At 44.5% G+C, this 25,148-nt stretch overlaps 3 protein-coding genes across 5 annotated transcripts in view; 1 reads left to right on the top strand and 2 right to left on the bottom strand.

The window, feature by feature from the left end:
* Positions 1–2,373, top strand: part of npnta (nephronectin a) — a 45,958-nt gene extending 43,585 nt beyond the window's left edge. For both annotated transcript variants that reach the window (XM_070977400.1, XM_070977410.1), the window contains 2 exons: positions 384–643; positions 863–2,373. In XM_070977400.1, coding sequence (XP_070833501.1) covers positions 384–643; positions 863–973 — 371 coding nt within the window. In that variant the 3' untranslated portion in view covers positions 974–2,373. The remainder of the gene's footprint in view (positions 1–383; positions 644–862) is intronic.
* A 10,443-nt stretch (positions 2,374–12,816) lies between these two features.
* On the bottom strand, positions 12,817–19,745 carry LOC139342614 (hydroperoxide isomerase ALOXE3-like). Of its 2 annotated transcripts, none has more exons than XM_070979826.1 (15): positions 19,734–19,745; positions 19,381–19,558; positions 18,901–19,105; positions 18,702–18,783; positions 18,455–18,577; positions 18,232–18,335; positions 17,704–17,870; positions 17,473–17,616; positions 16,676–16,879; positions 16,468–16,554; positions 16,218–16,387; positions 14,500–14,621; positions 14,266–14,366; positions 13,457–13,627; positions 12,817–13,336 (listed from the first exon to the last, which is right to left on the bottom strand). In XM_070979826.1, the coding sequence occupies exons 2-15, from the start codon at positions 19,531–19,533 to the stop codon at positions 13,157–13,159; spliced, it is 2,013 nt and encodes a 670-aa protein (XP_070835927.1). In that variant the 5' UTR covers positions 19,534–19,558; positions 19,734–19,745; the 3' UTR covers positions 12,817–13,156. The 2 variants fall into 2 exon arrangements, with proteins under 2 accessions (XP_070835927.1, XP_070835934.1); XM_070979833.1 differs by lacking the exon at positions 19,734–19,745 and adding an exon at positions 19,684–19,725.
* Positions 19,746–20,592: 847 nt separating this feature from the next.
* Positions 20,593–25,148, bottom strand: part of tbck (TBC1 domain containing kinase) — a 38,483-nt gene continuing 33,927 nt past the window's right edge. The window contains exons 25-26 of the mRNA XM_070979814.1: positions 24,766–24,925; positions 20,593–20,911 (exon numbers count right to left, since the gene is read on the bottom strand). Of these exons, the coding sequence (XP_070835915.1) occupies positions 20,801–20,911; positions 24,766–24,925 (271 nt within the window). The 3' untranslated portion in view covers positions 20,593–20,800. The remainder of the gene's footprint in view (positions 20,912–24,765; positions 24,926–25,148) is intronic.

Raw genomic sequence — 25,148 nt, 5'->3', positions numbered from 1 at the left:
TTGTTCGGTGAACTGATCCTCTTGAATAAATTAGAAATGGTATCATTTCTTTTCCGTTTAGTCGACGTCAACTCATTTTGCTTTAAATTAGTTTAGGTCAGCAGTTTAAGTCGACAAACCAATTTCCAAAGATTTACAGTCCATGACGCATATTAATATGCACAGATCATGCACATAAGTATAAAGTATAAAGAGTATAAATTATAAATAACACCAAAAGTGTCAAATCACATTTATATTTATTAATTTTTTTTATTCTAAAATCATTTTCCAGGATACAATAATACATGTTAGGATGAGAGAACAAGTGCAACCTAATTCAGTGTTTCCTATTCTGACAAATGAAATGACCTGACCGAGCTGTCCGTCACTTGCCTCCTCAGGTGGGCGGTACCTCACCATTCCCGAGGTAGGCAACAAAAGGACGGGGCGGGGGGCCCGGCTGGTCCTCCCCCTCACCCCGCCCTGGAACGACGGCAATCTGTGCCTGTCTTTCCGGCACAAGCTGGCGGGCCACCATGTGGGCATGCTGCAGGTGTTCGTGAAGAAGGGGAAGCAGTACAGTCCAGCGGTGTGGGGCCGGACAGGTGGGAACGGCTGGAGGCACACCCAGATCACGCTATGGGGCACAGGCCTGGAGAGTGTAAGTACAGCATCAGACGTGTTGAAGACGTTCTCTCTCACAGCGTGAATTTTAAATGATCATTTCTGCAGATATCTGTGACAGAGAGGAGAAATGTTTGTGTTCCTGTTTATAAAAAATAAATCAGAGTCTGCATTTCAAAAGAGGAGATCTGTGTGAACGTGAGACCGACGTTCGCCTCAGTCAGTCATTGATCCTCAGTGTGCTGCTGTTCACCAGGTGATCCTGAAGGGGGAGCGCGGGCGAGGCCGGAGCGGCGAGATGGCCGTGGACGACATCACCCTGAGGAAAGGCTCCTGCACGGAGGAGCACAATCTGAGGAGACTCTGACTGACAGCGCGGAGAGAGGCGGAAAGAAAGCAAGAGGGAGGATCATCTCAAGGAGAAGTGACTCTGTTGTGACAACCCCTCACTCTGCCTGGGCTCTCACTGATCCCCCACCCTCCCGCCGCTCCTCCCAGCCATCCTGCGAACAATATCCGAAAAATTGAGCGTCTGCAGAACATTGGGTTTCCATTTCTCCAGCGTCCATGAATAAAAAGACTGAATCGAATGTCATGGGCGGCTCCCGGCAGCACCCCTCGTCCTCTCCTCTCCCCTCCCCTCCTCTCCGCCTCCCTCTCACTCCGTCACCTTGTTACTCTGAAACCTGCATGTACCTACTTACCATGGAAATGTCCTCCACCTAACACAGCCCTGGCAGCCCTCCAGCCACACCGCTCAGAGGCCCACATTCACTTCATCTCTTCCCGGAGAGAAGAGCGCTCCCTCACTCAAGAGTCTGCTTTTACCTTGCTTTGATCCTTTAACCACAAGCCATTACTTTTTATTTGCTTGATGTTAAAACATGTGGCCAGAGGTGCTTTTTGTGATTGTTTTGATCAGCAGAATACCAGAGATGGTATACCTTTCTCTGAGGGTTAGAGATTAAAAAAAAAAGACCGATTGTATTGGTCATATTTTCTTTCAAGTCCAGATTATTTGACGAATCTGATAAAGACCCAAAGTACAAAACCAAGCGGAGAGTCAGTTCAGAGCTGCTCCGATCAGAGTATTCTCCTGCAGTTTTGACTGAAACGCACGCAGCTTTTCTTTTGTTGTCTCGGTATTTCAAAGATCTGTTCGGTAGGAGAGGGTTTAAAAATTTAGCACCTTTTCTACCCCGATCTTTTATTGAAGCCTCCGAAAGCTGTTTAAACACTCGTGTTTTTCAGATACTTGAAATGTGTCAAACAGGATCAGCGTATGATTTCTGACACTTGCAAATCAGCAGTTACTTTCTATTATACAGTACGTGCTTTGTTATATTAAGTGCAGTTTGTTATAACGACGATGCCGACAACTTTTTAGGCTTTCACAAATTGTATTATTGTAAATGTAATTGTGTGTACATACTCTAAAGATCTACAGTCCCGTTTGTTGTGTGGTTTATACGTCATGTGATTTCATACATGAGTATTAATTGGATTTCAGCGTTAAATGGCAGAACACGTATACGGATGGAAACCTTGTGCAGTGCGAGGCCGTGTTAAAGTGCACAAAGTGTGTGTGTGTTCATGTGTTATGGTATAATGAGCTTTCTGTAACTTGCAAAGCACATAGTTGCATATTGTATGCTGTGATAATGAAGGGCATCGGCTGGAGTTTTAAGGTTTTCTGTGTCCGTGGATGCATTCACCAAATTCAGATTCATCCAGACCAGTATGTAAATAAACTACGTTTGACTGATATGTTTTGTTTTCGTCCCGTTCACTCACAGCAGCGCAGTGTCGAAGAGAAGCTGAGGTGTAACTTACTTTTAAAGGCGTCCTGTTGAGTTTCTGACCACTAGAGGCGCTGGTGAGCTGAGTTTGGATGAGCAGGCCCCATTTGTTTGCATTAGGGTGGTTGCATTGAGTGTTTTCAAGGTACTTTCTACGTACGCTACATTTCAGAGGTAAATATTGTAATTTTTCCTTCACTGCCATTATTTTACAGGTTTAGATTTTGCATGCAAACCATGTGAAGAGCCAATGAAATATGTTTCATTATCAATCAAACTACCCAACAGTTTAAACAAATACAGCTGAAACAGTTAGCAGATTAATCAATTATTTGCTAGACAGAAATCATTTAAGTCATTTTTCATGCAAAAGCTTTGAGCTTTGTACTATTGATTAGACAAAATAAAGCACCGTGAAGGTGTCACTTTCAATCAATCAATCAATTGATTAATGGAGGAAATAGTTAAAAATTAGCTCCACCTCAAGCAAATACCAGTGGTGGAGTCCTCAGAACCGTTACTTTAGTAAAAGTACTAATACCACACTGAGAAAATACTACACCGTAAATACAAGTCCTGCATTCAAGTATTATCAGAAAAAATGTACTTAAAATATCAAAAGTACTCAGTGTGCAGTAAAGTGTTTCTATCTGCTGTTTGTGGATCAATGTTCCTGCTGCATTCAGGTGTTTTTACTGCTGTAGATGTTTCAGCTTGAGCTCATTGAACTACTTTATATCCTGTCGGCTGCTTTAATCTACAACGATGCATGATATTCTAGAAGATCATCATATGTTTGCAGCGCAGCCGTCCTGTGAGAACCACGTATCTCCAAACAGTCTTACATGTATGAGCTCAGAAAAACAGGCTGTTTTCAGCTTTATGACGATGCATTTTCAGCTGATCCAAGAGGATTTTTAAAGACTCCATTGAGCTGAAGGAGGAGGAGAATTTTCTCAGGACATGAAGGAACTCCTCATCCTTCAGCTCAGCACAAACACTCAATGCATCTGGAGATACGAGTTTTCCACTGGACAGGAAGTTAACTAGTAACTAAAGCTGTCAGATGCAGTGGAGTAATCTGAGATGTGGTGGAGCAGAAGTATTAAGTAAAGTAAAGCAAGTACCTCAAATCTGTATTTAAGTGCAGTACTTGAGTAAATGTGCTTAGTTACATTCCACCACTGGCAAATGCAGGTAAGATCAATGCATTAATAATAATCAAATTATACAAAATGTATTCGTGTAACAGTCACAGGGGCCATTTTTCTTTCTTTCTTTCTTTTCTCATACTTTTACTTCAGTAATATTTTCAGTGCAGGGTTTTACTTGAGCATTTTTTTCTCCTCCATCACTGCAGTCTCTGATTTTACAGCGTTAATGCAGGTTTCATAATAACAAAAGACCCTCGGTAAATGTCTGTGGACGTAAGAAATGCATTCATCATGTTTGCTTTAAGGTTGCACTCAATATTATTTCAATGAGGAACAAACACGAGCATCTTGTTCCTGTGAGTGAAAGCTGAAAAGATATGTTCAATATACTGGAGCCCAGCTCTTTTTTCCACATGCTGGGGCTTCAGAAAATGATCAAAATGTCAAATTACAATATTTCTCTAATTTATGTCAGTGCTGTGAAATGACTGTGCTTCATTTATATGATACTGCTTTCATAACAAAAATCCAATTATCCAACAAGGGAATTCAGTTTCTTTACTCTTTGCAGGCCACTCTGCTTCATTTGGCACAATTTGATGTTAAAATATTAGTCAACTTCGGGATTCAAGATTTCTTTAATGAATCAGGAATAATTTATGATTTCAGCATTAGAGATTGACAAGTCCTAAAAACAATCTTTATTCAGGACGGGGTGCGCAGCGCAGCGCCTTGTTAAATTTCATGCAAATAGAAAGATTAAAGGATCAGGTCTTCTGAATCAATTTGAAGATGCTGAATTATTTTGTGGGAAATTAAATGTGAAAGATGCCACGAAGAGCACCGTAAGTTTCACCGCACATAAAGCAGGAAAGAAAATGTTCTGTGCAGATGACAGGAGCAGCCTGATGATGGAGTCTGCAGGTGAAAGAGAGGAGGCGAGCTTCGACTGAATGTTTCACATTTCTCAGACATTCAAAGATGCATCCTTTGTTGACACCGTGGCCATGGAGCGTCTGTGCGTCTGAGAGCCAGAGGTCTGTGAAGAACCTGAACGATGAAACACTCATTAATTTGACCAGCGTTATAAACTGGAGCGTCCTTCACACTATATCACCAATTAAGTCTTGACCCTGAGCTAACGGAGGCAAATTGATTACTTTGACATAAACACTGTCCCTGTCTCTTAACGTTTTCTATGGCAGGTGGCCGTGATGCAGCATGAGCTCTTAAAGCACCTTCAGTTTCCTTATTTCAGGTTATCATCACATGAGAGGAAATGTTGAAATCATGTGCTCACTGCAGCGAATTAAACCGGCATGAAGTTCTCACAGGTTCAGCTTTGGTGAACTTTTGGAGTGTGAATTACGCTGCTGGCCAACAGGAAATCTCGCTGTCTCACACTTTCTCTCCATAAGTCTCACGCACAGCAAGCACACAAAATGAATCAAATTTCTGTTTGCTCAAATAAAGTCGGCGCTTTCGATATTAGATCCTCCAAAGTCCTGTCACTGACCTGTGATGAAACACCATTACAAAAATCTGCCTTTTCCCTCGGGGCAGCTTATTTCGAACAGACGGGCCGAGCAAACAGCCCTTTTATTGAGATAAAGCACAGCAGTGAGAGGAATCCAGAGGGCAGAGCCGACAGCCAACACAAACCTGTGTTTGCCTCCGTGTGTGTTTTCCTCTCCGTCATTTCCCAGCTGTCTCTTGAAGGAAGGAGAAGAAAAGTCGAGCATTTTCTCTGCGTTTTCTCACAAACACTCACACGCAGAAAGCGGCGGGGAACATAATGAGAGGAGGAAATATCAGGCACCTTTTCAGTCAGAATAAAGCATGAGGCCGCTGGCTGAGCGCGATGAATAAGCCTCTCTTATGCTTGATCCGTTCAAACAAGAACTCTATCAGCGCTAATGGGACTTGAATGAACGTCAAAAGACAAGATAAACGATGAAGGTAAGGCGGGGGAACGCTCACAGAGCTAAACAGCAGCGATGTCCTTCAGCATGCATGAGAAGACGGCAAACGAGGACAGGCAAGCGTGACCTTTGACCCTCAATTCGTCAGATGAGCTGAAGAATGGAGCTTTATTAAACTGACTGACTGTATTACCATTGGAATACGATTTAATTATCAAAGTGCTCTGCGTTACCTCTCATAGAGGTGTGAAGGACATTGAACACCAATGAACCTTTCATTCCTGTCTGTTGGATGCCAATTTGCTGATCGTCTGTCTTTCTGTTACTGCTATTCAAGAGCAGCCCAGCCAGTCTTTGGGCAGGGTTAGGGGTTAGGGTTAGGGGTTAGGGTTAGGGGTCAGGGTTAGGGTCAGGGTCAGGGTTAGGGTTAGGGGTTAGGGGTTAGGGTTAGGGGTTAGGGGTTAGGGTTAGGGGCTAGGGTTAGGGGCTAGGGGTTAGGGTTAGGGTTCATCAGCAAAGAAACTGATGAATCGAGGAAATAATCAACAGATTAATCCGCCACAAGTGTCTGAGAATAAATACTTTTCGGACCTAACAATGCTGCTGTCTGACAAAAGATCTGCACCTCGCACTAAAAGCTCCCAGTGGATTTCACAGAGCGGCGCTCTGATCTAACAGAGGTCTTTGTCTGAGCTATCAGTAATCTGAGAGGTCTCAGAGATTAGGCTGGCAAAGCTGACTCAACAGAGACGCTGTCAGAGCAGATGACCACTCGGTGAGGGAATGCAGAAATAAATTGGGGATAAAGTTGGAGGGTGAAGGAGACGGATTTGAGGGACTTGTTAGACGAGCCCTCCGGACTGGAGTCAGCGCTGCAGGATTCAGGCTTCTCATTGGCCGAGGTCGCTGTGGAAGCGACTGGATGTGAGACGCTGAGGGTTCCGGATATTAGGACGGCCTCAAGCTGAGGGCAGAAACCCAAAGACTCGACTGCAGCAGTGGAACAGTTGGTAGAGAAGTAAAGCACCAGGCCCTTGTGTCGACGGTAAAGGTCGCCTGTGAGCCTGATAACAATGTCTGATTCTTAACTGTCAAAACACCACACAGTACACAAAATGCAGCAAACCAGCAGCACAATGACAACTAAGCAGCCCCGCAAACATTTCCTAATGGAAATATATTTATTATTCATGCAAACTCACTGCAGAATGAAGATGTCACCTGTTTTCTTACATGATTTCATATTTGACAGCTCAACGCAAATTAATAAATCACACAAGTGTGTTTCAGCTTTTCATCAGTATAACACAAATTGCACATTTTTCCATTGTTGCTGAATATTTTCTAAAGCACACCACAGAGTTTTATATTTTTTATGTTTTCCACCTCCCAGACTGTTCTTTTCACAACATTATGAAAGCCAGCTGCACGACCTTAAAGTTGCCAGTGATCGATCATCCACGAGAATCTGGTTTCATTATCAGAAAACCTGCATGTGAGTGCAGGCGTAAGAAGATAAATGCTTGATGTAACATCAGAATCTTATCAACACTGATAGAGCCGTAGAAAATAATACACCAGAAAAAGAAAAATGTACAAGATTGATCAGTTATAGGCCAACTCAGTTACGCGAGGGATAGTTTAAGATTTTATCTATTCTATTCGAGCTAGCAGAGCTGCTGCTGAAATGCCTGGATTGTTAAATGTGCTCCCTGCTAGCAGAACTGTGTTTGTGCAAAGCTTCACGTTACGTCACAGTCGTGCGTTTTGCATACAAATGTTTGAAATCTATTAAGTTCGCCCGCTGGCAAAGTTGCCATGAGAAGGTTTACAATGAGCTCTGGTTGATCACAGTGTGAGGACAATATGAAAAGTCATCAGTGGAAAAGTTGAAAGACTAATTAGGCTAATTAGGATTCCCTCCTGAGTACAACAGCCCCGTGGGGAGGAAAGAGATGCTTAATCAGCAAACTGTCCATCGTCAGTCACGAAGGAGGTCAAACCTTCGCTCGCTGTCATATTCAAACAGCAGCACTATTCTCCACTAATGCAGTCTGTGCAGTGTGTGTGTATGTGTATGTGTATGTGTGTGTGTGTGTGTGTGTGTGGGGGGGGGGGGGGGGGGGGGGGGGGGGGCAGACTCTTGTTTCTGGTTTTGATAAAATTCAAGTTCTCCTTGAAAGGGCCTTATCAGCTTACATGCTCCTCTGGGTACTGGCCAAGAGGGAACTGACAAATTGCGTGAACAAGATGGAGAACGAGACATGGCGGCATCATCACGTTCCTTTTGTTTCTGACATGAGGCCTCAGCAAAACTGTAATTCCACTAATATGCACGATGAGATACAGAGATTACAGTAAGTCATGTTTTTACTCCGCTTCTGAGTGTGTTAAGACCGAACTACAGTGTGATAGATGCAGCGTTTCATGAGGTCTCAGGTACTTACAAAGTCAGAAGGCAGCGTCGTGGCCTCGCTTGCTGTCCCCATTGTGGTTGGTGGAGGGCGTTGCAGTGTTGGACATCCACCCGCCATAGTCATACTGCAATCAATGAATAAGTCAATGACAAAGATCAAAAACATCACATTGTTTATGCGTTTATCACTATTATCTGTGACTTGTTTATGAAGTGACTTACAGTAAATGCGTCGTAACTCACTTTAAAATAAAAGACTTCCACACACAGAAAGAAACAAAAGGAAACTGGATAATGAGATTTTTTTTTATCATTTACATCCTGTCCAATCACAGCGATGCACCTGTCCAGAGCTGACAGCTACCTGAGCTAATCAAAATCACCATGAAGACAAAATGGACCAGCCAGGCAGGGTTGGACGGCTTTGAGGGAGTGTATTATGCAGAATAGCAAAACATCAGCTTGTCTTTACACACACCTTGTGGGTGATTTGGGGGGGACAAGGGTGGGGTGGGGGGTGGGGGGGGTGCATCCTCCTTATCAGTGAAATGTCCATAATGCATCCTTCATGTCAAACCTGCCATCCTCCCTGTCTGTCCCCAGCAGGGCATGCAGGGCAGAGGGGCTTAGTGGTCTGCCTGACTCATTGATCCTTTATCTGCCTGCATAAAGCTTAAAGGAGTATTTATTCATTATGTTCCAAGAAAACAGTTGTAGAAAGGAGAGAAGAAGACGACTGGATAAACTGCAGCTGCAGAATTAGAACTGTCACAGTCTGGTTAAGGCGTCCTGCTACAGCGTCCTCTGGGAGGTGCACATGCTCCCATTGGATCGTCCCTGCTGTTAAAAATGAACAAATGGACTGAGCACACCTGCATGCCTGCAGAGGAATCCATGTTAATGAATGTCTAGAATCCACCTCTGCAGGTCAGAGTCTTGGCAAACCAAGCGTTCCCTTCACAGGCCTTTAAGAAAACTCAAATTTTAAGCTACAACATTAAGACAAATTCTTATCAGGCATTGGTCCACTACACTGCAGCCCTTTCAGGAACAGACGACATGCTGTTTTTGCTCTTGTGTGATTACTCTGACATCATTCAGGGACACATAACGAAGGAAAATGGTGAAACAGGTTGAGCTGGAGACGCTCCCCGCTGCAGCCAATCAGCCTGAAACACACTGAAACACGAGCCGTGTTGTTCCCCTCCTCGTTGGAGGTTGAGGTGAGAGCATTATTTTGCTTATTAAAAATTAAACCATTGTTTCTGCCTCTTCTTTCCATTTTGTTCAGACTTCCTGAACATTATTTGGTGAAGGTAGTGCAGTCGGTCCCTGCAGAGCTGCCGACTACATTTCAGAACAGCCCACAGAGTTTGGCTCAGTTCGCTCGTGTGTTTCCTTAATATGTAAAACTCATCACTTCTGGGCACCTGGGCACCGAGAAGACTTTCTGGCACTGGCTGAGCCTCACACAGGGGACAGAAATGAGCATTATTATTTCTTTTCTCTCTTGTTTTCTCTTGCTAACCCAAAACACAATCACTTATGTGTTATCTGCATAATGTGTAGAAAATGTTATTAAAGCGCATGTTTAAGCTGGTATTTTTCCATTATTACACTGCCAGTGTCTGCACTACCTGTGGATGATACCCCACGTGGCGCAGCAGCGACACTGCAAACACTTCAGCCAGCAGATGAGTGCGCAGCAGGTGGACGTTGAGCTGATGCTCACTGAAATCTGCACTCCTCACAAAAACCTTGGCCAGCAACCAGTCGTGCTGAGAATCAGTGGGGAAAAAGATGGGATTGTCGTCGTCTGGCTTCTGCTTCAGCTGCGGGAGAAGAACTCAAACTCAAACTCAATCCATACTGGATGTTCAGCTCCATTGGTTGAATTGGCAGGTCAGTCTCACCTGAACATCAGCTGATCATCAGGCGTTTGGTGCAGAGGGACAAGAGGAGGCATCGAGTGCTGCTTCTTCCCTTTGATGACGTTCAGCCTGTAGTCAAACAGGGTCAATCAATAACTCTTTGACATATAACATTTCTGCGTTACTAACGATTAAACCCAGATTTCTGTGCTGTCATATTTCATATTGTGCGTTTGCTTTCACTTCACTGCAGCTCTGCTGTTCACTGTCAGTCCGCACAAAGGTTCAGCAGTTCAAACTCAGCTTATTCATTCACCCTGACCCTGACCTGCATTTCTTCCATTAAGCAGCTCCAACCGCACGTCATCAGTGACGAGGAAGACCTGTGCGTGTGCAGGGCTGCACAGCGTTGGATCAGACTGGGGTTGACGCCATTAAGGTACTGGTAGCCAAAAAAGCATCGTCCCTCCAGTGTTGGTGGACGGAGTCTGGAAAGAAAGCAGGATTCACCACTGACTCTACATGTTTACAGTGCTGACGTGTACCTGATGTCTGAAGAAAACATTGTTTCTGAGAGTCCCTTCAGTTTCAAAGCATGACCACAGCATGATGCACAGCAAAACTCACATCGTCTGGGCTTCTGGGACGCTGGTGTCCAGTCAGATGTGAGGACCTCACCCAGCGGATGCAGTGCAGGGAAACGGTAGTGCTGGTGAAGGACCTCATGAGGCAGAGGATGAGGATTGTCTGCTTTCATGCAGTGAGCTGGTCCCTCTTTATAAACGCCCACATCTGAAACACAGAACAGATGGAGGACAGCAGTTTTGAATTGGCGTGAGTGCAATATAATCCACTGTATGTTCTGTGTGTGTGTCTGAGCTCTCTGTGGAGGGACTGTTGTTATATATGAGCACAAAGCACAGCTCCACCTTCAGCTCCATCTCTCTGCTGTCATCAAATGTTCTGAGAGCTGAGAAGAACTCCATGATTTAGTCTCTCCTGCTCTCGTGTGTTACAGTCTAATAGTTCCACAAACCTGTTCCTCCTCTGAACAGGTGAACCTCGCCGGCAGCGATCCAGCAGGGATGAAGGTGGTGAAGCTGGAGACATCTACCTCAGGGGACTTCACTTCCACCTTGCAGGGAAACCAGGCGTCTTCTGGGAACAGAGGGAGAGGCTTTCCTTCGACCTCGATTAGCACCAGCTTTCCATGAGAAGTGGAGCAGGATGCTGGAAAACAGACAGAGGAGGTGAGGGAGGCGCTGCTGCAGACGCAGAACAGCGGAGGCACAAACGTCGGCGCAGCTGCAAATTGCAAACACGGTTTTGCTGGAATTAACTCAGTTTCTCTGCATAAGTGGTACTGGTGCAGATCCAGTGCAGAGAGAAATTTTAACACCTGTATTTTGTAAAAACCACATGAACGAAGCACTTTGACTTTTGCTTCAGTTACTTTCAGATTAATTTTTTATTCACATTCAAATCAGTGTGAATATGGTCCATATATGTTTGTATTAGCGGGTGATTCTTCCAGTAATTCAATTCACAGGTGCTTTTAGGATGCCTGATTAGTCAATATTCAAAGGTTTATACAGTAAAACAGTTTTAAGGCATCATCATTGTTATCATTATGTCCTCTGAGCTCAGAACAATAAAAAAAACAGAATTAAGATGACAAAAAGATTAAGTTTGAATTTATTAATTAAAATTACAATTCTGAGAATAAAGTCAAAACGTGAAGGGAAAAAAGTCTGAATTTTGACAAAAGTAATCAAACAATAAACATTTATTTTGAGTAAATTAACTTTTTTTTCCAAGTTTCTTCTCTTTGTTTTTCGTGAATTTAAAAAAAAAATAAAATCTGAGTGATGTCGATTGAAATTTGCAGCATTACAGCAGCAGATGGGAAACAATATAATATGCACACGTGATAATTTAATCTATATTAGAGTGTTATAATCTGGTTTAGCCTAATGACCTGATCTGCTTACACCAGCATAATGACTTATTTGTACTAAAACTTTGGTCTGCAGCGTGCAAGTTCAGGACATGTGCACATTTCAACATGAGGTGTGAAGTCCAGGGATAATCCAGACACTTGTGAACCACGTACGTTTACTCCCTCCACCTGTGAGCACCACCTGATGGAGACATTATTAGCAGTGGTGGCCTGAATGAGCTTTGAAGAGGTTACAATCACACCAGACTTCACCATTTCTGTCCTTTCGGGGCAGAAGAACCCCGGTGTGATAAAAACCAGTCGGCTACATTAAAGATGAAATAACACTTTTTGCCAAAATGCCACATATTGAAAACGGTCTTCTCACCCTGCAGATGCTCTTCAGAAACAGCTTTGCAGAGGCCGCATCTCCTGTTATACAGCAGCTCTTTGGGACGTGTCAGTGATGGATGTCAGAATAAAACATTTCCCGTCACTTTAAAGGCGCAGAGGTCAATCTGACGACGAGATGTAAAAACCACTAAACGCACGTCGAACGGTTTGAACTCGTTGACTCAGACAGACATTAAACTGCTCACACATCCTCCAGAGAGCAGCAGCTGTCTGCTTCCTCTGGACCTGAGCGTTCATCAGGGCGTCATTAAGATTTACCTGCTTGTAAAACTAACCGCTATTCAACATCCATTAACCTAATTGCCCTGTAGCTTTTTTTGTGTGTGTGTGTGTGAATGTTTTATTTGATCTCTTTATTGTGTTAACTCATTTTATTCATTATTTACAGATTGTGCTCCTTCCCATGGGGCACTTCATCATGTTTTCCCTGCTAAAAGTGCACTTTGTGGTACTTCTTCATGCTTTCTCCACTGGAGGGGCACCGTAGAGGACAGTTCATCACATTTTCTCCATTAAAAGGCGTACTAGAGGGCCCTTTATCCTGTTTTCTTACTTATTCCGACATCCCGTCTTTCTTTGATAACATTAATCTCTGATACAGTTTTTGGCACCTTTCAGTAAATAACACTAGCAATGAAAGATGATGAAGGTAGGTGATGATGAGGATGAAGTCAGGCTCTCCCAGACACTCACTGTATAGAATTAACCAATACTTTATTTGTTGAGGAAATGTGGTCACAGTTTATGGTAGACTACGTCACAGAGAAGTACTGAATGCAGAAATTTACACTAGAACATGAGGAAGATCTAGAACATGAAGAACGTGTAAATCATCAAGAGGTTTAATTCAAACTCAAGTCACTTTTTAATCATTATGAAGAATATGCGACAAATGAGCCACATCCCTTTAACAGTAAGAGATCATCACATTTTGTTCAGGAAAGACCATTTAAGAACAGATTCAACAGATGCAACAGATTCACATTTTGCAGTTTCACTGGATGATTGACAGATGGAGGTCACACCACCTGATACTCAAATGGCCACGCTGTTTTCTACCTCTGCTGGATCCATGTACGTGTACGGGACTTCCAGACTCTTGTTTCTTACTTTGATGGCTGTGCTTAACACTTCAAGCTCTCCTTGAAACTCCTTGATCACCTTGCAGGGAACCTCCTCGCTGAAGTGCTCGCTCGGGTAGCTGCCGAGATGGATCTGATGAGATCAATGAGACATTTAAGATGTTAGTTTTTACATTTAAACGTTTGTCAAACATGACTTGTAGGAAGTGAGCAGGATTGTTTTCAGATGTATTTTGGCTTTAATGGCACCTACAAAGTCAGAGGACTGCTTGCTGAGAAGCCACACGGTGGACATGCCCTGCACCGTCGTGTTGACGTCAGGTAACGTCTGCAGAATCGTGGCTTCGCTTGCTGTCCCCTTCGTGGTCGGTGGAGGAAGTTGCAGGGAGATGGGAGTGTTTGGCATCCAGCCGCCATAGTCATACTGCAATGAATGATAAACAAGATGACTAGTTAATGCTTTGTAAAGCGGTGATATGTTGGCCTGTTGGTGGGCCAGCACACCACTCGATGTATTATCATAAAATTTGAACTGGAGCAAAAATTAGCACAGATGTTAAAAGTCATCAGAGGATGAATCCTAGTATCTGAAGTGATCCCCTGATGTTTTTTGTCTTTGTTTTATGACCAAACATCTGCAAAACTACTGACATTCCCCTCAGCCTCAGCTGTACTTTCTGTTTTATTGCTAATAAGCAAATGTTTGTATGCAAACATGGTAATATTCTACCTGCTAACAGTCAGCATGCTAGCATCACCTGTGCTGATGCTACTACTGTTATCAGTGCTGTTATATGCTCACATCATCCATTAAATCTTGTGCAGTTTTTAAGTCCTTGCATATTTTTTCTCGACTGTGTAAGAACGATATTTATTATCCACATTGGCAACAGTATTTTTGCAACCTGTGCATATTGTCCTTTCTATGCAACAGTATTTGTCAAGTGCAAAACCAGCTAGCATGGCTGTAGACTCCTGTTTGTGCCAACAATCCTATTTTTAGTCTCTCCAGTTCAGAGAAAAGTGCAAACCCTCATCAACAGCAGCTCTATCAGCTCTCACCTGTCCAGAGTTAACAGCCGAGTGCTGAGCCGAGCAGGTGAAGATCACCATGGTGACAAACTTGACCAGCTGGTCGACGGCAGTAAAGCGCTGTGGAATTCCTGAGGATCAGGCAGAATATGCTGCTTGACTCAAAGACAACGAGGTTTGATTCATGTCTGCGTTATGAGAATATAATGGCACACAGATGAGCCGGTTTGTCATCATTAGGACTGCGGGGTCTCTAAAACCCACCTGTCCCTGCCTGGGAAAGGAACCCGTGCTCAAAAATGTCCCCGATCCAGGACTGCAGCTCGGAGTCCCGCTGGACCTCGGTGTCGTCCTTGTAGTAGTAGCTGAGGATTCCCTGCACGAACCTTGGAAAAAAGTGGACAAGTTGTGTAATTAACATTTGGAGTTTATACATTTTTCATACATGCTGCAGCAGTAACACACTTCCTTACAAGACGTCTCTTGAAAACCATCTGTCAGGCTGTTCAAGTCATGAAAACATGTCTCCTCGCTGTCTTGCAGAGACTTAGATGAGAAGATCGATGCAGCTCTCACATCTGAGCGACACATCAGACCAGTCTCAGCAGTAACGAACGCACACAGACGGATTCACAGATGTGTTTGAGGATTTCTACAGAAATGCCATTTTTCAATGCACACACACATATTTCCCGTTTTAAATGAATCTAGAAGAAATCCACTGATGCTTGTATTTAAGAGTTTTTTCATAAAAAACATACTGAGATTTGTAGATTTCTACATTTAAAACATGTTTGTGTGTGCATCAGAAATTCATCTGTGAACTTTCTTCTTTTATAATGTGGATTTGTTTTTGTTTCAACTGAAAAATATGTTTATGTTTATCCTTCATTAACTCTGAGACATGACTCCATAAAATACTGCTTTTATTTAAGAAACGTCATGTTCTCTCACTCCTGTCCAGTCCTCTCTGCCAGAGCATGAAGGATGATGTTCTGACATCAGCTGTCGGAGCTGCAGGACTCGACCACACGGACGCCACACTGCTTTTTGTTGAAAGTCACACTTTTCATGCTGACGTTTAGGGATGCCCGTCCTCTCATCTCGCCTGGATTCTCCATCAAAGTAGTTCAGGCAGAAACATTTGAACATTTCACAGCCAACCGTGAGTGTCGACTCCATTAAGAGCCCGTAGCTGAGGTTTAGATCATCCGTTTATTGCACCGTCTCCTCTTTAAGGCATTGTTAATCTAACACTCAGGCCATTTGATATTTAAAGGGCAAATCAACAATAAATCAAACACACTACAGCGCTGCTCTTAATGGGTTCAGACTGAGCATGCTGACGCTGAGCTAACACTCCTTCAGTGATGTCAAACGAGGCGTTTTGACTGACTGCCATCCTCTGGACCTGTACAGTATGGCGTAAACAACCTCAGTCAAGAGTAAACGATGGCAGAGCAGCCAGATCGCTCGTAATCAGTGGTGCCAAAATCAACTACTGCGACAATAGATTGGTAGCAAAATGGCAGATCAGTAGAAGTACGACGGTCCAGCAGGGCATCGTTTCCAAAGCGCGGGGCACAATTTATGGATGTAGCCTCTAATCCTTCATTTGTATTTTCAGGCTGCTTTGCTGCTCAGGACTGGAGCTCCCTGCTGGAGCAATCTCATTACCACGGATGTGTAACCTTTGTGCTGGCCAGCTGATCTGTCCTGTCCTCATTACCATCACTTCAGCTGAGGAGAGCATGAGATTCAGTCGTTTGCTTGGTTTCAGCAAACACCTACACGAGTTAAGTTTAATGACTCCTTCCCTGAGAGTGGAACTGGAAATCCTGCACTGAAGCCTCTCATGGCCTCTAAATGTATTCCTAGCCTCCATTCTGTTAAGCACGGCAGCTATCTGTCACTAAAGCATCCACGATTCTGCACCATTATCATATAAATTATAAGCATAATGCGAAAGCTGCCTGCATTACCTGTGTATGATATCCCACAGCCTGAGTCCGTCATCTCTGTAGTAGAAGTTGGGCACAGCCTGCAGCCCACGCTCAGCAATGTCGTCTGGTATACAGAGGGAGCTGTAGCTTAGGGAGGACAGCGATCTCTTCAGGATTGTCATCATACCCTCTCCACCAGACGCCGCAAACTAGGGAAGAGTCAAACGTGAGGGATGTGTGTATGATGAGAAAAATGCTTTTGATATTAGTCTGCGGGTTCTTTTCTTACCTCTGTGAAAACACCTGTCTCAGATATGAGAAGGAGTCGAGCTAAGAAGTTGATCTGCAGAGTGTAGCGAGTGTGAGGTATGAGGAGCTGAGGGCAGGAGGGACCTTTGTTAGTGACACTCAAAACATTACATTTCATCAAGATACAACAATCAGGAGGCAGAAAGAAGCACAGCTCCAGTCGGCCCAGAGTTCTCTGCTGCACTTACCTTGTACAGAGGATGCACCATGGGCATGTGGCGCAGCAGCGACACTGCAAACACTTCGGCCAGCAGATGAGTGCGCAGCAGGTGGACGTTGAGCTGATGCTCGCTGAAATCTGCACTCCTCACGAAAATCTTGGCCAGCAACCAGTCGTACTGAGAATCGGTGGGGAAAAAGATGGGATTGTCCTCGCCTGGATTCTGCTTCAGCTGCGGGAGAAGGAAGGCGGGTGTGTGATAATGGTCAGGAAAATTCAGATTTTCAGTGAATCCCTGTTATGGGGAGGTCAGGAGGGTCTTCTTAAGAATAGCAGCTCTATTCTCCTTAGTCTTAATCAACTCTAAATCAATGCATGTCTTAATTGACATGTCTGACAGATAGAGGCAGGCTGCCGTTGCCATGAGGCAATCCATGTTCTTCTCATTTCACTGCTGATTTTTCTGTCTGCTCTGAACATCTACAGGACTGAACGGCTGTTCTGGAAGAGGGAAGAGCGATCGCCACTCACCCAAATGAAGGGCCTGATTTTGGTGACTTGAATTGCGACTCAACTTTCAGCCTGTCAGACTTGGATATGGCTACAGGAGGAACTTTTCTGCATGGCTCAGGTTCAGGCAGGAAGAAATTAACTGCCTTTCCTTGCAGAGTAAATTCACAGCTGCCATCTGAATACCAGCTGGAACTTGGTGCCTTCCTTAGAAAAAAAACACTTCCAGCCAGGTGGATCCTTCCTGTCCTTCATCTTACGCTTTGAATACAACTTATAGCTTCACTGTAAGCTGCATTTGAGCGCTAATCTCACCTGGATAGCAATCGGCATCATCTTATCATCGGGTGTTTTGTGCAAAAGGACCAGGGGAGCCATCAGGTACTGCTTCTTCCCGTTGATGACGTTCGGTTTCACTCCGTCCAAAAGCTTGTAGTCACACAGGAATATGTTTCCTTTCTGTGTGAATTTCAGAGAGGATGAGAAATGAAAAGTGTCGCCAGTCAAAACTCGAATGCTAAAATCAATCAAAGTCAAGACAATCACCTTCATCTCTGCTGCCAGGCCACACTGACCCTGGAGGGAGACCATGTCGTCAGTGACAGGGAAGTTGCTGGGCAGAGCTTTGCAACATCGGATCATCATGGGGTTGACGCCATTCAGAAACTGGTAGCCGAAAAAAGCGTCCTCCTTCCAGTGCTCCTGGACGTACTCTGGGAAAGACACTGAGTTTCAAACCTTGATCTCCCGTTGTCATTAGCTCCATGTCCATGTGACAGAGGACAAATCTGATGGTTCATCTCGAGACTGAAAACACATAATTATATATATAACATAAAAGCACACAGCTGAATAAATACAGCTGAATGTACACTATTATTCATAGAAGTATTCTATTAAACCTCGTAGTAGATACTGAGAAACACTGTATTTTATTAGTCATGTCTTACTCATGTGCACTCCTTCACAAGTCTTTTTATTGTCTCTTTGTTCTTTTTCTACCTCTGTGTTTTATTCCTGCTGTCTACGTATAAGTCTAAGTTTATCTTATCTTATCTTATCTTAGTAAAGTACCTGATAAGTTGGTGCGTTTGCAGAAGAACACGCCCTTTATGTCATCAATATTAGTCCAGTTCTTCTTACAGCCAGCCAGCCCTTTCAGCTGCAGCTCAGTCAGCCTAGGAAATAAAAGCAAAGAGCGACTTTATTATGAGGCCTTCAGACGTTTTGATTGACGGGTACACGGTGGCACTGATAGATATGCTGCTGTGCGTCTGACACAATCTGAGCGAATCACCCTGCGGACGCGGTGAAGAAAAACTGTGTCGTCTTGGTGAAGGAGAAGCGGACCTCACATGGCAGAGAAAGAGGGCTGTCGGTCTTTATGCAGCGAGGCAGTCCCTCTGCATACACATCCCAGCTGGGAAAGAGAGCAGAGCAGAGGGGTGAGGAGGAGGGTGCAACGCTGTCATCCGGTGCTTAATTCATCGTTACATCATGAAGCACGCTGGCTCTGCGGGGTGCACAGAGCTCTGAGCTCTTACCGATAGTCTTCCTCTCGCTGCTTCAGCTCCTGCTGTCGACTGTACCTGCCAAGATTGTGTTTGTCTTCAAAGACCCTCAGGGCTTCAGGAAGGAACCAAAACAAGGGTTAATATGCGTTGATATGCACAGTATGAATTCACTGCAGCCCCTCAAAGTCTGTGTGTCTGTTACGTTCTCTGGTCAGCAAGCAGCACCGACCTGTTCCCTCCCTGAAGCGGTGCACCGCCCCGTCAGTGATCCAGCGGTAGATGGGGAAGTTGTAGACGCCTCCCTCCGGGGATTTCACCTCAACCTTGGCCGGGAGCCAGGAGTCCTCCGGGAACAGCGGGAGGCGCTGCTTGTCGAGCTCAATCAGAACCAGCTTTCCAATGGAGAAGGGGCAGGACACGTTGAAACTCGACACCTGGAATAAAGATGAGATGAAGATTAAGTGTGTTTGATGAGCGAGAACTGAGCTTTAACACCACAATAATTAGCGTACAGTCACTGAATGTGGAACTTTGCATAAAATCCCACTTTCATGAAGCTCGTTATAGGGATTTTCTGTAGCTTTGGTCGCACAGAGCAGAAGATCTCCTGCTGCTGCACTTATGAGCTTCTCCAAATTGGCACTTAATAATCTCTCATAAGCAAAATTGAGGAGGCGTGTTACTCATTTAGAGAATATTTCAGACTTACCGCTCCTTTCAGGAAGGTGGCGGCACCTTTGAAGCCCAGGAGCAGCTGGCGTTTGCTCTCTCCATCCGTGCCCACCAGCTTAATGAAGACATTGTTAAGAGTGGTGGCCCCGCCGAGGTAGGCAGTGGACACGGTCACTTCATAGACCACCATGTTCAGTCTGGAAAGAAGATGAATCCTGCTGGGAGGAGAATGATGATCAGTCTCAGCGCTGAATCATAGATGAACCTGAGTGCAATCTTTAAAGCACAGGTATCAGTGGGAAGGACCCGCGTGTCATAACTGGCTTCAGTCTTTTCTCACCTCACACGGTCCAATCACAGCTAACTGGAATCAGGAAGCATCTCTCTTACCTGTTAGTGAGACCAGCGTTGAACTCCTCTGATTAGACCACACCACTGATCACCTTCTTATACCAGCCCTTCTTGGTGGGAGTGTCCAGTCAGCAGCACTAAATCAGCTCTGGTGATGGAATGTCGGACATGTACGAACAATTGCTGCATGGGCAAAAGCACAGGAAGAACAAGCAGAGTGTCGTCTCAAGGCAGCGTTAGATCACGTGCTTCAGAGAGCGCCAAGCCGTCCCCGTCCGTCCACGTGACCAGCAAAGTCTTTTGAGAGCATCCATCGTGATACCATCACCTGTGCACCTGTGGAATTTTCCAAAGCGACGCTCCTGTCCCAGCATGTTTGAGACGTGCTGCTGGTGTTCAATTCAGAACGAGCAGATATTTACAAAAAATCAGTGAAACTAAAACATCAAATCTCGTCTAAATGCTGCTTTTGATTGGCGTCAAAAAAGGACTTTATTTATGTTTTACACAGCGTACCAACATTTTCATAAACGCAGTTATGAAACCAACAAATGCACACTGTGTTACTTTTTATTATTTCACACGCATACTCACTGGCCACTTTATTAGGCACACCTGTACAATCTATTACAATCCAATACAACAGCTCTGCCACTGTGAGACCTGTGTAAGTTCTGGACTGTATTTCTATGCATGAGAGGGGCAGAATATTAGAAACACCACCTCTGTAACTGTGACCAACTGCGACTTGTAGTTGTATTGGATTGCATTGGATCATGCAGACACAGCTCATACTGGCTCAACTGGCTCAGAACAGACATCAAGGTATTATACTGATCACAGATGACTCACAACAACAACACACAGCAGTCGTTCCATTGAAAAATGAGTAAATCACTTGAGACAAAGAATAAAAGAAATGCTTGTTAAGTGTATTTGGTGTCGAAATCAAGGGGATTATTTCAACGTAGTTTTCCATTTTGGACCACAGTTCAATGAGAATGTGTAAAAAATAAAAAAATGACGACGTCACTTTTTTCAGCTCAAAGCGCCACAAACAGCCGTTCCCCTCGTGCCGTCTGTGAAGGTGAAGCTCAGGTTTGGGGTCAGATCTGTGGGGAGGGGACGGTCAGGAGGCCAGTGGGCTTCAGCTTGTTGATCCCTCCATCCAGGATGCAGACCCGTGGGAAGTTTACCTTCACCAGGTGTGCCGCGAACTGGGAAGAAAACATTGAAAACACTCATCAACTCACACGAGTCCAGGATTTACTTTAACTCTGAGTTAATTCTCAGAGCTAAATGAAGAGCTGCTGCAGTCACACTGGATCAGAAACCCCATCTCTACACTTCAACAATCACCTTCGTCAGGTGTCGCCAGAGCAGACGAACACTGAGAGCGACTTTCAGGACGTGAAAATAAGAGCGAGCGAATGATTTTGAAGCTGCCTTCAGGTCATGCAGCAGCCTCGCGCTCTTCTTCTGTGCTCTCGCTGTTTTTAAAACAGCTCAGTGTGCTTGTGCTGCCTGATGTTTTCTGTTCACACTTTACCTGTCAGTCATTACCGTAGATACACCTTCCAATATAACGCACTGCAATCCAGTGACACCACTGACTACACACTCAAAGGTTACCAGAGTTGATTCAACACCTCTCTGACGCAGCCTCAACAAAATCAGCAAAACATAAGGCTGCAAGCGAGGAGAAGAAGCAGCTGCAGAAGAGCCAACGAGCGGTTTCACTGCGGCGATGTTTGGAAATCTGACGAAGAAACTTCAGCGTCTGTGATTTCATCTGAAGCTCAGCTGGGATTCATTCATTCATTCATTCACGAGATGCACCAAAATAATAACACCCACTGTCCATGAAAGACTCACATATTTTCTGATCTTCTGTAACTTTGGTAATTTCTCTTCATTCAGTCTACAGACACGTCGGGGTCTTAATGCTTAATGGCGACTGGTGGAATCATGTGATCATATGATGTTATTACTTCACAGAATTTGGTTTTGACAGTCACTGCAGCTTGTATTTTAAATGTGAAGTTGAACTTTAGTGTGAATTCGTGATAAAAGAATGAAGCAGTTCACTGGACCCTGAACATACAGTAGGCGCCATTATTTAACATGCAGCACTGTTAAATATATTCATGTTTTAAGAATAAGACACTGAATTCTTCTCAATTTCTAGATAATTCTTATCTGTTTTTTGCCGCGCTGCGCTCACTGGAGGCATTTTGAGTTCATATACGGCCACACTGTGCACAACCTTCCAAAAAATGCAAATACTTTCTGATCAATGTGTTGATTAACTGACTGATTCGTTTCATTCACGTGTCAGAAACAACAGAAAACATATTTTGTTTTGTGATGTTGTTCACACAGTTTTAAAAACAATTCAGATGAAATGTCCACATAAAAGCTGAGCATTAGGCAGGAGGCCGGCCTCTGAAGGCTTTAAATGTCAGAGGTTTACGGGAAAGCCGGACCACACGGTGAGTGGAGCCATCGCTGCACCCCAAAGCTAATGATAACGCACACGGAGCGGCGCTGAATGGCATTTAAGCACAAGTGAGTCCATTTATCGACCTTTAATTTCGTGACCCGCGTGACTGAAAAGTCTGATGAATTACCGACATTATCATAAAGCTCAGATGAGGGGGGCTCATATGGGCCGAGGGTCTCTCTGACATTAGCCATCAACCAATCAGCTCCTTGGAAAACACCACATTTTCAAACCTCCCAGTCACGAAATATCAGAAGCACAGAAGCTGAAATTGGTCGTGGAGCGATGAGCTCGAGGCTCGAGTCTCTCTGCAGATCAATTCTTCATCACGGTCTTGCAGCTCGGTTAAAAACTGAGATCTTTCTGCTGCCTCCTTAAAAAATGCAGGACTGACTCTTCAACTAAGCAGAAGTACTTTATTTTATTTACTTTATACTTACTTTCCAACATGTGGAAGGAGGACATCTTTTCTAAATTGGGGTGTTGCCTGAAGTAACGTCCCTGCTGAGTTTTTAAATTCGGCTAATTTATTCTACAGAGAGCACAAAAGGAGAATTTATAATGATCAATACTGCTCTCTGTTCTGTTACGCTGAAGCCAGCAGAGTTATTTTTGTGCACTGAAATGTCAAAGACAATGATTTATGTAAAATACAGCTTCAGCCTCGGCTAGTGTCGTTTAGAAAAGAGGCAAAGACGGAGCAGCTTTTATCAAACTGTGGATCAGACTGATTAACTGATGACTCTGTCTGTGGACAGGTGAGAGGAGAGGTGCACACAGGTGGGAGGTGGGACAGCAAAAAGCGAGCTGGTGGTATTTTGGTGGAAAAGCGTAACCAGGTCTGCTCCTGAAGCGAAGTGAATCTGCTCCTGCTCTGGTGAACGTACGCACAGAAATAATTCAATAATGGTGGCGCTGCATGAAGTCAGAGGATGACCATAACTCATCCAAAACCTGTCGAGACATTTCTCACGTCCACAAACGTGAGCTTCGAGGTGGCCCGAGGAGCGAGGGGATCACCACAGTGACGAGGACACATGACCATGAAGATATGAACGAAACGTTAAAAAAAAAGTCCCAATTTCATGGCAATACATAAAAAGCCAAGCTGAGATGTTTGGTTCAGGACTGCAGGCTGGACTGATGGACAGACCGCATGCCGTCCTTCGTACCGCACAGCTAGTGTGGCTAAAAATGAAATTATCCACCAAATAAATTCATTATACTGTGGTTTTCTATCTGCCGTTGCCTATAGATCTACCCTGCGTGTCGTCTTTGGACTGTGGGAGGAAGCAGCTTCAACCCACACAGGAACCATGAAAGCATGCAAACCCCCTTCAGACCCGAGCCAGCCAAGTCTGCACGCAGAGCCTGGCTGCTGCGAGGCGCTCCACGGTGTCGCCCCGCTGACGCATCACACCCAGAAATGTCTTCTTCCACTGAGTATCAGGACAATCCAAAGCTGCTACTGGAAAAATGTTTCAACCACAAGCCTGATGTCACCAGACACGTGTTGTTGAGAAATTCATGTGTGACGCCATTGAGATCCAGCAGATAAGAGTGGTCTGATGGCAGACAATATGCCCCTGAGGTCTGTTTTCACTACGCTGATTTCCACCCAGTGATGTCACAAGCCGTATAGTGTATATAAGTATAGAGACAGAGGCAACTTCCTTTGAGTTTGAAATGGTCTCTATAGTTAAAATAATTGCTAAGATGTCCTGATGTGCTGCACATTTTACTGTGTGTTTGACAGCAGCCAGCATCCAATCTCTACCAGATCTTTAGATAAAAAACATTCAGCACATCTGGAAGAAAAACAGTCTCCAACACATCGATGGTCTCACACTTATTGTGATTTTACCAGCTCACCAAACAGCATCCTGCAAACAAAGCTAAGAGTCATGCTAGTAGCTCTGTAAGGCTGTGCTCTGAGCTGAGTTCTATCATCAGTATGCTAACATGCATACAATGCATACATGCATATGCTGTTAGTGCTAACTAGCACTGAACACGAAGCCCAGCTGAGGGAGGCTGATGGGAGGTCATTAGCTTTGCAGATGTTTGGTCATAATCAAAAGTATGGGACACATTAAACTGTCGACCTGATAATGCTAAAGGAGCAAAAACTTCCATCCACCAGTTCAGATATTTTGCTCAAAACCACAAATGTCAAGCTCGTGGTGACACTAGAGGAAAAGTCAGAAGGACTCATCCATGAATGACCAAGGGACCAACTCTGTCATCTCTACAGCAGCGCAGCTTCCTCAGCTGAAAACGCACCAGTTAACTGGGAGGGAGTTCAGAGGCGCCACAGGGCCCTTTAACAGCACCAGGAAGTACGACGGTACTCTTGGTTATTTATATTAAACCTGCCTCAACTGCTGTTCTCTCAGTATGTCTGAAGCACCTTCAGATAACAAGGCGACCACCCGTCTGTCTGCCTGAGACAGCTTAACCTCGGCCTCACAGTACAGTGTCCTTAGCATAAAGCAGCGTCACCACTTTCAGAGTCTGAGCAGTGTGTGTACTGATGTGCTGTACGTGTGCGTGTGTGTGCTTTCTCACCACTGCAGCGCTCTTCATGGCGTGGCTAATGACCACGATGACGCGTCCTCTGTAGTTCTGGAGGACTCCCGCTGCAGGACACTGCACCAGCTCACCGTCGGGGCCGAACGCCGCGCTGAAGGGAACGCTGATGCTGCCAGAAATGTGGCCTCTGCTGAAGCTGGAGACGGCGGGGTTAAGGAGCAGAGCTGCACGGGACCGGGGCCAAGCAATCCGATGAACCTCGCTTTGTTTTCATGGAGTTTTACCTTAAACCATAATGCCCTCAGACGACATGAAAGACACTAGGAAACAGCATCAAGTCAGTTCAATGAAACACTAATTAGAGTTCTTAAACTGATAAAACAGGACTGAAGACAAACTTCAAAAGATCAGCGCAGCTC

Source organism: Chaetodon trifascialis, chromosome 2, assembly GCF_039877785.1.
Source record: "Chaetodon trifascialis isolate fChaTrf1 chromosome 2, fChaTrf1.hap1, whole genome shotgun sequence".
Taxonomy (NCBI): Eukaryota; Metazoa; Chordata; class Actinopteri; order Chaetodontiformes; family Chaetodontidae; genus Chaetodon; species Chaetodon trifascialis.
Note: the sequence above shows the minus strand (reverse complement) of the source record. Positions and strands in the feature narration are given on the sequence as shown.

Excerpts from the sequence above, each read along its gene's own strand:
- LOC139342614 (XM_070979826.1), bottom strand. The coding sequence starts at position 19,533 with ATGGTGGTCTATGAAGTGACCGTGTCCACTGCCTACCTCGGCGGGGCC. Across the intron at positions 18,784-18,900 it reads CCGCTTCAGGGAGGGAACAG|CCCTGAGGGTCTTTGAAGAC; the intron begins GTCGGTGCTGCT and ends TCCTTCCTGAAG. Across the intron at positions 13,337-13,456 it reads GCAAGCAGTCCTCTGACTTT|ATCCATCTCGGCAGCTACCC; the intron begins GTAGGTGCCATT and ends TGATCTCATCAG.